The sequence below is a fragment of the Aythya ferina genome, assembly GCF_964211825.1.
Source record: "Aythya ferina genome assembly, chromosome: 1".
In the NCBI taxonomy this organism is placed as follows: Eukaryota; Metazoa; Chordata; class Aves; order Anseriformes; family Anatidae; genus Aythya; species Aythya ferina.
Window position 1 is genome coordinate 201,184,667 of NC_140296.1, and position 13,919 is coordinate 201,198,585.

The window sequence follows — 13,919 nt, forward strand, 5'->3', positions numbered from 1 at the left end:
TTGAGATTTGTGTAATACTATTAGCCAGTGCTGAGAATGATCTGCTTTGTAAACCCACAGCAAAAATATCACCCATTTGAACAACAGGGGATTTTTTTCGTGTTTCCTTTTCTTTTATTTTCTTACTTTTTTTTTTTTTTTTTTTTTTTTTAATTCTTCCACTGGCTTTAATAGAGTCTCCCTGTGCTCACTTGGATTTTATTTTTAAATTATTATATGTATAACTGCACATAACAAGCTCGTTTACCTGGTAGGCTTTTGCAGGCTCTCATAGCCCTAGTTAAGCTGTGATTAGTTTCTAAGGAGTTTGACTAACACCATATGCCATCAGATTACTGTGCAGTCTGGAAGAAATCCCAAGGCTATATTTTCTTGAATGTTTCATACGCTTCTGCGAAGTAGCGGCAGAGTATTTTTTGAATGACTAGGAAGAATTGATCACCATAATCTGCGTTTTGCAGACTGACTGAAATGTCAGCAAAAATCTTTTCACATGGCTTCTGATTTCTCTGTGTGTTTGTGTGCATAAGCTTTTGCAGTTAGAAGACTAGCAAAAGCTATCTTCCATATGACTTTGCAGGAAACTCATTTAAAATGCTTCCTGCTTAGACAGATTATCCAAGTGATAAGGCATGACTAGGGGGAGGGAGACAGAAAAAAATATCAAAGAAACTGTAACATGTCTAAAATGCACAAATCCTCTTTTGCCCCCCAATCAGATATTCACTTAGGTGGAATCGACTGTATCTTTTGTACACAACCAACAAATAGAGAAAAAAAAAAAAAAACAGGAACGTGAAACAGTGAGGTGTGTAGATGTATTACCAACACATAATGACCACCAACAATACAAGACACAAAGTAGAGAGACAAGTATTAGGAAAATGGTTTAATATTGGAGACAGAAGCAAAAAACTGCATCACACAATAACATACGTTACAAAAATAAGTCTGACTGTTTCAACTACACGGTTATGTTCACAATGAGGACAGAAGAATCAGAAAAAACTCTGATCTAAACAGCAAAAAAGCAAACCCCTAACGTTTTAACTAATACATTTATCCACGCAAAGTGACCGAGTACTCCTAATTCTAATTACCTTATTGTGTAACTGCACGATACAGAATAAAAAGTGAAACTTACCGCTTTTGTTAAGACAAAATTCTAAACACTAGATATAAGCAAAGGGAAAAAAAGAAATCAAGCCAAAGTTTTTAATTCTCTAAACAAAACCAACTCTCTTTCTACCATCCAGAAATCAAACTTGAAAATCAGTCATGATCGAGGGGGCCCACGAGAGTAAGCCACAAAAATTTCCATTTGTTTTTAATCTCCAGTATAAAAAGTTCCACTGGTACAAAATGCGTAAGTAAGTACAGTCAGGTTGTAGAAATATGAAAGCCTGCTTTTTTTTTTTTTTTTTCTTGTTCTTTTTTTTTTTTTTTTTTTTTTTGGCTCAAATTCCATCAAACAACAAAATCCAAATGCATCAATAAAACAGAAACAATACTCAAATGGTCTTACAGTTTCCACTAGATTGCATTAACTTTGGCTTTTCTCAGACAATACTTAAAAACTAGTTTGTAATTCTAAACAAAATGATAGTATTATTAATCTACAAACAACAATTCTCACAGCACAAAAAAAACACAAATACATAGTTTTTTTTTTCTTTTCTTTTTTTTTTTTTTTTTTTTTTTGTATGACATTATCCAAAAAGGTAATGAAACTACAGGATATTTTTTCCTTTCGTTAATTAGCACTTAAGATAATAAAAACAGAAACAGTAAAATGATTCCAGAGTAGCACAAGCCAAGGAACTGTAACCCCTATGGTGAAAGAAAGATGAACTTGTTACTCCTTTGAGGACTGCCATTTCATCACAATTAGCTAATTTGTTTGAAAAAAAGCAACTAGTGTAGTCTTTTGATTAGAATTTTGTAAAGCAATTTCCCTTGTTTTTCTTCCTCTCTTATTAGGCCCTTGCACCCTTGCAGCTTTTTCCTTTCAATATTTTGAAAGAGAACTGGTAGATAATTTGTCTCCACGGAGGTGTATGTTTGGGTTTTCATTTTTATATTTGATTTAAAAAATAAATAAATTTCAAGATGGACCCATCTCAGTTGCCTGGAAATCCTGAACTGTTCCTCCTCTCCCACTGCTAAGCCAATGTCTTGTGTAGTGTGATTTGGGGCAACCGCTTGGGTCTGCGGCTGATACCAAATTACACTGCCTGATGACCAAAGACATCACCGCTCTCACTGGACTGGTAAACCCGCAGGACACACTAGGGCATCTAAAAAAGCTTTGGAAATTTATACAGTGGGTACAATGAGGATAAATTAGTGAAACAGTCTAAACAATCCAAATGATGATCTCATATTATATATATATGTACATATATATAATATAACGTACGTGAGATGATACTTTGAATATGCAAAATTGCTGCAAGTAGTACAAAATAGCCCTCAAAGGGTGTAGGAAGGCCCCAGCAGTAGTAAAAATGTGAGAAAAGTATAGATCACTTATTTATAAGTGCATGTGCTATAAGAAGGAAACTTTTTTGCATCACTAGAGGCTAGTCCTTTCCATCCCAGGGCTCTACATAAAGAAGCATTTAAGTTGGGGATGAGAGACAAGAGTGCACCAGCTGATGTTGTTCATATAGGGCTTCGTTTTTAATTTTAGGTGGCTTCGAATATAATCAGAAATAGGAAGAAGGTATGGCACTTTATCATCAGTAGCAAGTACTGCTGCTCACACGCATTGGATTGGCAATGAATTTGCTATACCGGTAGCAAAGAACCAAATTTGGTTGTTGGTCACTACGTGTGCGGTAGAAATGCAATCTAATCAGACTTACAAGGCAGTGAAAGGGCTACCAGCATCTCTTTTCTGGTTCCTTACACACAGCTTCCTCCAGCAAACACCCACATCAGTCACATACGTATTCCCACGGACTACTTGTACGAGTAAAGTTACTCCTCTCTATACGAGTGTCTGCAGGAGTAAGCCAATATATTGCCGTTACAGATAATGGCAGATAACACCAAACATTACAGTGTATGTAAACTTTATCCATAAAAAGTAGTTTAACTGCAGTGCATGCTGAATTTTCACCCAGGAAGATCTAGTGCATCTGATTTAAGCAAAAGTTCATTTATTTAAATTACAAAAATATTTTTTTTCTCCTCACGATTTTCAAATGGTGGATTTACCACTCCTTTCTGGGAGTGGTTCACACAATAGATAATTAAAGAATTGTTTTATTTTTCTTTTATTTTATTAATACTGAATAGCATATTCCAGCAGCATATTAAAAGCTCTTTAAGAAAAGACAAAATCCCCAAAATCTAAAAAGGAAAACCACAAGTTAATTACTGTTTTAAATAATTTTAGTTATAGATACAGAAGAAATTTAGACAGCAGTAAAATATTTTTGTCCTTCAGATCTGCCCTGTGCATTGTTCTGATTTCAACCATGTATTAAATAAACCACAAAAAACTAAGTATATATATATTTATAGATATAGATATATATATAAAAATAAACAGCAAAATGGTGAATGTATAAAAGGTATTAACACTCAAGACAGCTCTGGGTGGAAAGGGTTAAAAGTTCAAAACTTTCTCACCTTAGAGGTTTCCATACAATATGAAGAAAATACATTGTGAGGTTTGCTTTCACAGCATTGATGTGTGCAGAGTGGTTAAAAAAGTGAAACATGGGCACTTATACAATGTTTTACAAAAAACATCAAAGAGAAATAACAAACAATAACAATTTCAGGCAACAAGACCACAGGATAGCAAGTTAACAAACTTTTTAACCTCTTTTTCTTTAAATATTAGGGATTTATACAAAACACATAATAAAATACCCATGTTATCAAATTACTTCACACAAGAAACACACTGAAGCTCTAGGAAGAAAGTACCTTTGGAATTTGGCACTATAGTTTCACTGATTTTTTTTTTTCTTTAAAAGAAAAACCGATCACATTTTGCTGAACACAAACACATCTAAATTGTTCACAATAAAAAAATGACATCAATGCGTCACAAGCCAACACAAACTTATTCTGGAATATTTTTTAATTTTTCACATGAAATTCATTTTTTTAAGCAAACAACTTTTTTTTTTCTTTTTTTTTTTTTTTGAATCTTGTTTTTGTTCTTGTTCTTCAAGTAAACCAATTTTAAACTTGTCTTTATAAACATAGAACACTTAAGACCATAAGACTCATGATGAAACCACAACTTAATTCACAGAAGCACCAACGTAACACATTTTACAGTAACCTTTCTTCTGTACATTGAAACAGTATAAAATATAGGTAATTTCATGTGCATTAAACCATGGATTGTCTAACTGTGAGTCAGTTCAGCAAAAGGTGACACAAGTAGGTAGCATTTGCCCTAAAACAGGGTAAATATTTTCTTATACTAATCTACAAAAAGTGGTTCTATATATATACTTTAATGAGAAAGTGAGCCACCTAAAATGGCCTTATCAAAAAACTTTACACTGCCTGAAAAATGTAAAAACTATTACAGACCTCTAGAGACTTAAAATCAGACAGTTTTATTTCTCAAACTGTTTTGGAAGTAGTCTGTTAGAAACCAACATTCTGTGCCTCTGGACACATATTGCTATTGTCACCAGTGACCAGGCAGAATGCCAATCCCTGTATAATACTTTCAAGTCTGTTTTTTTTTTTTATTTTTTTTTTTACGAAATGAAAAAAAAAAAAAGAACAAAGGAAAAAAGAAAAACAAAAAAGGAAAGAAAGAAAAAACATTTTGCCACAGGTTGTTTTTAAATCCTATCATTAATTTATCTAATAATAAATTTCAGTCTTGCATGAATGCAGCAATGTTTTTTCACATTGACTTCCCAGAATTCATAGCTAGATGAGGTCACATGCAAATTTCAAAGGTCAAACTAGATCAAAGGTCAGTAGGAGAACCAAATATGATGTGAGGTCAGAAAGACATCAGAAACAATGACGGGACGATGAAACTTTTTTTTTTTTTTGAGACGCCACAGGGACATGCTAGGCAAACGATGGGCTAACGGGCATGGAGATGTCTAGGGAAAAAACAAGGAAGAGGAAAAAAGTTACATAGAATCTATGCAGCACAAACAAAATCACTTTTATGGGTGCAGGAGAAAACTAATGCAAATCTTTTGTCAGTAGAGTCTATGAGCTGTTCACATAATTTGCATTAACTTACAATACTTGTCAACAACAGCACAATGGAACCCCAAAAGAATCCATCTGAAAAGAGTCAGAGAGAATGGATTCGTCTTTGGGGAGAAAAGAGAGGAAAGAACCAGTTTCTACAAATGTAACATAAAGGTATGGGGAGGGAAAAAAGGTCAGACAACTGAACTTTAAACTAGGTAATGGAAACTACGAACAAAATAACCAGACAAATACAAACAAGAGGATAAAAGCATGAACTGTAAAGGGTGTAGGGTTCAACAGTGAAAAAGCGCCCATTCTTGGCACAATTACTCTAGAGACTACTTCAAAGGATCTAGCTAGCATAGAGAGCTGCTCTTTAGGTATCCAATAAGTTAACAATAGGCAATAAATAACTTCCATTATTTCTGAGGCAGTAAAAATTTTGTATAAAAATAGAAATGCTTTTTACAAATAAAATTTACAGGCCTGTGGCTTTCTTTTTTATTATTATTAAATTTATCTCTCAAGAAACATCAAGTATTGTCACTCATTTTATTTTATTTTTTTTTTATTTTAAACCCTGTAGCTTTAGAAACAGATCTCTAAATCTTTTTTACATTAATCCTTTCCAAAAAAACAAGAACTTAAAAAAAAGTGAAATATAAAGACGACCAGTGTAAAATCAGACTAATATATAACAACACATTGTTTTGAACTGAAAAAAAAATCAAATCTTCTCAAAAAACAAGTTGATGTAGTGGAAAGACTTGTTTCAATTTTCTTGTTGCAAAATAAGTGCTTCAACTGGCATGAGGCCATTTTCTTTAACCTATAAACTGCTGGTGCCACCCTGGTAAAATAGGATCCAACCATAGAAAACAACTTTTATTGTGTGCTAATGGCACCAGGGTTCACAGAGTTAAATTGCACATTTTTTTTTGTGTGTGTGTGTGTGTTGCTTTGAATTTCAAGACGTTTATTTGTTAAAAAGGAGATAAATTATGCTGCAAAACAAAATACAGTAACACAACTCAGTAATTACTTGGCAAGGAAATGGGAGCCAAGTGTAGTAAGGACAAGTGGGGAAATGGAAGTGGTAACTGTAAAAATAACTGTCTCTTGGTGAAGGTTGGCTATATGTTCTCTCTTAACCCCCCTGCAGAGGACAGGTTTGCTCATGGGACTTACCCTAAGAAAGCTAAAATAAGAGCAGTAAGCATCTGGGGTTAAGATCAGTAAGGTTTGCTGTCATTTTTGGAGCGTTTCAGCTGAACCTTCAAGCGTTTCATGCCAATCTGAAAGCCGTTCATAGCCTGGATAGCAGCTTGTGCAGAGACTGGATTGTCATAGCTAACAAAACCTACGAGACACAGAACGGAGGCGGGAGAGAAAGCGAACTGTAGGTTAGAACAAATTCCAGAAGGCTTTTTGTTAGGATTTTATTATTACTATTTATTTGACACATTTACCTCTCTTTCAATTATTTCTTTGATCACACTCCATAGCCCATTTCCTCGCCCTTTCCCTTCGCCTTCCCTTTTACCTTCATAATATTTCTTTCCTAGCTGGGATGCAGTTGGCCAGTTTTGGTGCAATGCAGTTTCCCAATCTGTTTTTTATCTACCTACCTTAGAGACTGTAGATATTTATTACTGTAACACTTTTCACTGTAATATCTACACATCTCCCAGCCTATTAGGAAGTACTATGAGGCCAGTCTGTACATGTGAAGATGAAACAGAAGACCTGGTTACAGAAACAAAACCCAAACTTGGATGCCTGTATGAATTTGAGCATCTGAATGTGAGTTCACGTACACTGGCCTGGGTGGTATTATTCAGTCATCTCCTTGGGCCCAGACTGGGACAGTTGCAATATTAATATTTTGTATTTTTACAGCTCCTTCCAGTTCAAGATCTCAAGGTACATTAAATGTTAATTAATTCAGCCTCTTGGTCCCAAAAGGGGTATGCAAGGATCGAAATTAAGCAACATCATAAAGACAATGGCAGGGCTTGATGAGAACTCCAGATCTTCTGCTCCTCAGCTGCGAGCACTAACTAGGGGGATAATGCTTGCTCGGGTAATTCAGAATGGCTGGCCTGGCTCAGCTTTCTTTTCCCCCTGAGACAAAAAAAGCTCTGTTCATAATGGACTCAAATCTCCCTGATTCTGGAAGCTCAAAATTCATTTTCATATCTGGGCCTCCCACTTGTAATTGCAAAGCTCGCCTAACTGCTGCTCTGCCTCTGCTCTGGCTAATTACCACTGCATTCCAGCCTGCTATTATGCATCGGCTTTGAAATGCTCCCTCTCCTTTCCACTTGAATTTGACTTAACACATATCCCTTCACCCTGTTAAAGCATGGCTCCCCCACACTTTGTTTTCAGTACTAACACGGAAGCTGCTCAGCTCCTGTCTTCCACCAGCTTTCTTCATTTGTGCTTAGTGCCTGCATCCTTTTCTGATTCACAACCTCTTTTTGCTGTCATTTTAACCTGCTCTTTTATGGCTCTTGCTTACCTCGCACTGTTGCCCTCTTCCTTCTTCAGTGTCAGAATGATACACTTTGCCCATTGTAAAGAAAAAAGCCTCTTAACAAGTCATTTGGTCCCTGTCTGCCCTCCCTCCTTCACAGACCTTCCCTACGGTTCACCTTAAATCGACTTCACCAAACTATTTACTTAAGACTCTTCTCTGACAATTCAGGCTCACTTCTGCTCCTTTCCACTCAAAAAGCCTCTCACTTAAATCTCTGTAGACCTTCTCCCGGCCAAAGCCAATATGCTTGATTCATGCTCTTCTGTGGTTGATTATTCATTACCTCCTTAAGGGATAATAAATATTCCTCCATATCTTCCTTGATTTTAGTAACTTGTCACTTCCTCACTTTCTTCACTTGATCATTTCCTCTGAATATTATTACCATATCCTGAGGAACTTCATCACCCTCTTCCTTTCCTTCCCCTGTCTTCCTGTAGGAGATCTTATCTGTTCACACGACTCCAATCACTGCCTTAGCACTGCACTCCTCTGTCTACTTCCATCAGCTCACAGATCTCAGCCTTGAGCTGTAAGATTTCCTCAGGGACAGAAAGAAAAAGCAACCTACCATGAGTTAGAAGGCAGCTGTAGCACCTTCCGGGCAGATACTCCATAACCTCCATAAGCTACTCCTACCTACCTCGACAATTCAGCAGTTTCCTCTACGGCCTTCCTGACCTTCACGTTGTTCTCTTGAGTGCATTCTGAATAGTTTTCTGCTATGAACCTCTCATCATCTTAGTTCCTTTTTATCTTAGCTAGTCATGGTGACCTGAAAGTTAAGCAACTGATCTAAACTAGTCATCAGGTGGCATCTGTGAATGGTGAATGAAGAGAAGCAAGCGCGCCCTGAGGTAGCTTTTCCACCCACCTCTCTTGTCACCAACTCAGACTCTCCCGTGCTGACAGAAGAACAATTAGCTTAGGCTATGCTTACCTTTCAGGGGATGTAATAAGTCACTTCATTCTATGTCTCTTTAATAGTTTCCTTGACTCAGCCACAAATTCAAACATACATCCTCTGTGCTGCATCAGTGGAATCAGCCTTTATCATTCAATTGTTATCCTGCTTCACAATTTGTCTCTATGCACAGAATGCTCTATCTACATTAGCCTGTTGCACTTTCATCTTATCCCTTATCAAGAACCTTCACTTACAAAGCTTGTGAAGGAATATGACATTCTCTCCCTTTATTTGTTTCTGATTGCATCCATTCATCATTTTTTTTGGTCTGAAATTTAAACTGCAGGTTACGTGGGGATGGGATGATGTTTCTTATCAATTTGCAAAGCCCCTGTCATGATGATTCTGATTTTTGTTTTAAATCTCTTGGTACCTCTGTAACCAGGATAAATATTTTTCATCATTTGAGTAGCAAATTTGTTATGAGGCAGACTGCATTTACGCTGGGATGTCACTGGGTCCCCCCTCCCCTGCCTTACTTTACTCTCTCATTTCTGTTATTGTAAGTTTTATGAAAGGCAAGAGAGAAGCTTAAAGAGTGAAACCCTTTGTCTGTGGAATCAACTAGAGCTCATGAGAGCTCATGAAAAAGTATTTCCAGGGGTAGATGGACTGTCCTGTCATCCTCATTACCATTTAATCTCTTGAGCATTCAACTGAGATGGACAAGAAAGCAAATAACACCAAAGCTCATTTTCTGCAAATAAAAGTAATTTTTCATTTTGAGAAGCAGTGTTACATAAAAGCTCATCACTGTGTATCACTACTCTGAGATTGGAACAAATCTTCCCATCCAAATTCAGCCAGCGGACAGTGTTGGACACTCTTTTCACCTTTCTAGTGTTCAATCTCTTTTCATCCGCAATTTGACTTCCAAAAAAGCCCAAACCAACCCAATCCAACAAAAAAAGAGAAACAAACCCAGATTGCACCATGAGCAATGAGCATTAGCGGTACCAGTGAGAAATGGGTAATTCAGATGTACTACTGTCTCAGCTTTTGGTGGGAATACAGAGAAAAAAAAAAGAAAGTTTTTTGAAACACAAGTTTGGGGCTGAAACAACAAATAGATGATTCTTGCCAATAAAAGCTGAGGTGATGCATGCAGGGATGTTAAACTAGCAGGATTAATCTTGGCTTTGCCTGTGATTAACAGAATCACACAGGTGCTGTTCACACCTACTGAATCAGAAAATCTCAACTTCCTCTGCCACTGCAGTACTTTTTGTTTTTAAAGCAGAACTCTCTCAACTGCTGGCAGAATACCTGGGGAGGAAGAATGAGAAATTGCAATGTTACTGAAACCTGACTAATGCCAAAAAGACAGAGGACTCTTCCATCCATTGGGTGTTGACCCTTCTGTTTCCCCTCAAACAAGATAACCTCAGTTCATCATTCTAAGCTAGGTATTTGTGTCCCGTAAACCCAGAGAAATGTGTAGGTAGGTAATCGAACAGTAAAAGGAAACCCACAAAAAACAAGTGTGGGAAGCGAGTTGATGAATTGAGCTGCCTGCCCAAACTAATCTACATTTTTTTCAGTAGTGATCACAATTGCTGCATTTCGATTAACACAGCTTGATTTGACATTTCATCAAGGTTCCTGGAGACCTCAACAGTGATTTTGTCACCCCAACACACTAACTGAACTGGCTCCAGATCAATAGGGAGTCCTTTTCAATTCCAGTTTTCAAATTTGCTACAGCCTCAGGGACTGTTTTAACACATTGCAGAAACATGCTGTACTGTATTAGTCTAAATATGAGCAATTTTTTTGTAAAGCTTAAACAGGACCTAAAAAATAAAGAAAAATGCAGAAAGAATATCACACGCTATCTGCAAAGTGAATTAAATTTCCAGGTGTACTATGGGCTTGTCAGGTGCAATAGACTCAGATTGTGGTATGGCTTGAATTCCTGTGCAGTAGGTAGTTCTGAGTAGCCTGATAGATGCTGCTCTTGGTTGGGTACTGTCTGTTTAGATAAATTCATCTCTTTTAAAACGGGTTAAAGCCCAGTAGCTGTTCCTGAATGGACCTCATGTAGACAAACACTGAGACAGACACATTTTAACAAAACCTAGATTAAAAAAAAAAAAAAAAAAAGTAATGATATGCAAGCTAAGAAACATGTATTATGGTTAATGGGGACACTTGAAAATTAAGTGATGGTGCTGTGCAAAGAGCAACATTTGTCAGTACAAAGGAGTTTTGGAAACTAAAGGGATTGTCTTGACTGGTTACTAATTTGTCATACATACAGCTTTACTCTGGGAAAGAGTTGTCATTTCGCTGGAAGCCCCGGTATTTTAGGTCAAACCTTACAAAACTTTTCTTTAAGAGATTCTGTCCTCCAAGACCCTTCTCATGTCTTGCATTAAAACCACAATCATTAGACCAACGATCTAACAGGTTGCCACTCAGTCACCTTCTGTTTTCCTCTCTGTTGAGGCACTGAACTGGTGCACCTATGTCATTCAAAGGACATCAGCCTATCTGACCAACCCTAGAAATTGTTTTATATCAACATATCATCTTCTCCTCTGCTGCCATCTAGTTTTCTGACAGCCTAAAGCATTCCCTGGAAAACTTGACATTGACACTCCCCTCATCCCCACCCTAAGGTAAGGGGAGATGCTACCTTTCATAATGTATTGGAGCTTGCCTGCCGCAGCTCTAGCTGCATATCTAGACATCAACTGTCTGTAAAACGTTCTGAACTACATGTACACACCATTCAAACACTAATTGCACAATCTTGTACTTAATTCAGAAGAAAGAAATTCCTGTAATGTAGAAGTAATGGGTTAAACATAGAGCATTTTTAAGTGGCTCAGCTATACAATAGAGAATAATTAGGTATCCATAATAAGGCAGCTTAATAGTATACTAAATGACATTCCCCCACATAGGGTGTAATTAGTTTCATGTACTTGACACATTCATGCGAGATGTCAGACTGGAAGATTATTATTGTTTTTTCACAGCCAATTTTTAGTTAGAACTAGTTTGCCTGTGCATCTTTCCTCTCATTTGAGGATTAAGAGTCCATTATTTTGGGAATGAAATTCCAGTATGACATTTCTCACACTGCTGTTAATTTTCTTTCCTGACCCCTTTTCAGAGTGGTGCATGTGGTTTTTACTATTTGATTTATTAAATTTGACATACCAAAGCACTTGCTCAGATTGGTCTGTTTGTCAATGAAGACTTTAGCAGAGATAACATTTCCAAAAGGCATGAACATCTGCAGAATGTCCTGGTCTCCAAACTCCTGGGGGAGGTGGTAAATAAAGAGGTTTGCCCCTTCTGGACCTTTAGGAAAACAAAACAAAACAAAAGTCTGAAAACAGCTATTACAAGAGCTACGTTTAATCTATTTTCCCATAATACTTACTGAAGGTGATGGTCAGAAAGCATTTCACTTTCCAACTTTGAAGGAAGCACAGTAAGTGGATCATCAAAGGAACAGAGCTGAAATGCAGCTCTTTAGAGTATCCTATCTTGCAAAGTGTTCACTTGATACCTCTTCTACAAAAGAAGTTAAACTGCAGCCTCTTTCTTCAATTTACACAAGTGTCTTTCAGGATAATTAAGGTTAGGAAAACAGGTACACAATGTATTACTCTCTCACAACACCCCAAGATCTGCCCAAAGAGCCCCCTGCTGCCTCAAACACCTGCATGGGTTTGCTGGCTTAATTTTAGTTGCAGGAACTTAGAGAAATGCAGTGAGCTGAGCTCAGATTTGAGCATCACAGATAAAAGGGCAGGAGCTTGGTGGGGATGGGAATAAAAAGGGTAAGACAAAGCAAACTTTTTGACTTGGAAATCAGCAGAATCAGAGAGAGAAAGATACTAAGAAAAAAAAATTGTGTGGACTCATTTCAGAAAGCATACTCTTTTTAAATATGAATTCCCCAGAGAAAGCTCTATCTCCCAGAGAAACTTTGTAAAATAACTACTTTTTAAAAGTTCAAAATAAAATTTTTGTGTTGAAATTAAAGCGGCTTTACATCAATTTGAGTTTGAAAAGAAAGGGGCAAACTTGGAGCTACTTTGAATATTTTTCTTAGAGCCTAAATTTGAGATACACATTATAGTGCTATTTGCTTAAACACACCCCCCCAGCAATAATTTTTTTTTTTTTTTTTAATCCCAGCTCAATTTTTCCCTTGCAGTAGCATACTGGAAGTAAGCCATGAATGTCTAAAAGAATATGATCTATGATGGAACCAGACGTGTGGCCTTCCCACACAGACACCAGGAGCACAATCAGTACACAAAAACACATCTCGAGTAACATGCTTGAGTATTCCCCTGTATAAAGGAACCTACGTGTATCTCAGATGTGATGTCTGTGGTTTTCTGGATTGGAGAGGAAAGCATACCAGATTTATGGACACCTTCTGCAAGAGTCACAAAGCCTCACCTCTCTTGTAACCAGCCTGGCTGCCCTCTCTCAGCCTGAAGGAAAGGGCTGCAATGTTTGCACAGCACAGGGGATAAAAGGCTTGGAAAAAAATGTTTTTCAAAGAAACATTTTTTGAGAAAAAAAAAAAAAAAGAAAAAAAATCATCACCTGGAACTTATTTCTTCTTTCTGCCAATAAACTATCCTTTCCAGAAAACACAATTTCTTAAAATAGTAAGCAAAACTTACTTAACAATAGTTTACAGCATATGCATGAGGCAGTTCACTAAGCTTCAGCATTTAATATTGATATAGTATTTTTCTTTGGTACTTGGTTATCGTCAACCACTGCAGACTCTTCACCATGCCATCAGAAATCATGTTAAGAAACAAAAAATAGTCATCAGTATTTAAAGATAGAATTTATTCACCTTAACGTAACCTGTTACTAACAGAAACAAGACATATAAAAGGCTGTGTTTTAAAAAAGACACTGCCAATTCATAAAATAAAAAAATAAGTTTTCACTTGATATGAACTGAAAAAAAATAGTTAAAAAAAATCAAACTGAATATGCACAATGACACCAGATAAACAATTTGGTTTTGGTGTCAGTCTGTTGTCACTGACTGAGTGAGTGAGATGAAAGACAAAAGCAGAGAACACAAAAAATTCCCCCCCAAAAAAAGCGCTGATTGAAAAAAAATCATTTCATTTAATATAATCTGAGCTTTTAGCAGTAAACGATGTAACAAATTTAGAGAAAATAAACATTTTAACTCCACAGCATCCCTGTATAATAGCC

General features: G+C 36.7%; 1 protein-coding gene across 20 annotated transcripts in view; it reads right to left on the reverse strand.

The window, feature by feature from the left end:
• Positions 1 to 874: 874 nt before the first annotated feature.
• The window catches only part of CELF2 (CUGBP Elav-like family member 2), a 560,320-nt gene continuing 547,275 nt past the window's right edge, over positions 875 to 13,919 (reverse strand). For all 20 annotated transcript variants that reach the window (XM_084506670.1, XM_084506664.1, XM_084506666.1 and 17 more), the window contains 3 exons: positions 11,874 to 12,017; positions 6,385 to 6,556; positions 875 to 5,096 (listed from right to left, as the gene is read on the reverse strand). In XM_084506670.1, the coding sequence (XP_084362796.1) occupies positions 6,429 to 6,556; positions 11,874 to 12,017 (272 nt within the window). In that variant the 3' untranslated portion in view covers positions 875 to 5,096; positions 6,385 to 6,428. The remainder of the gene's footprint in view (positions 5,097 to 6,384; positions 6,557 to 11,873; positions 12,018 to 13,919) is intronic.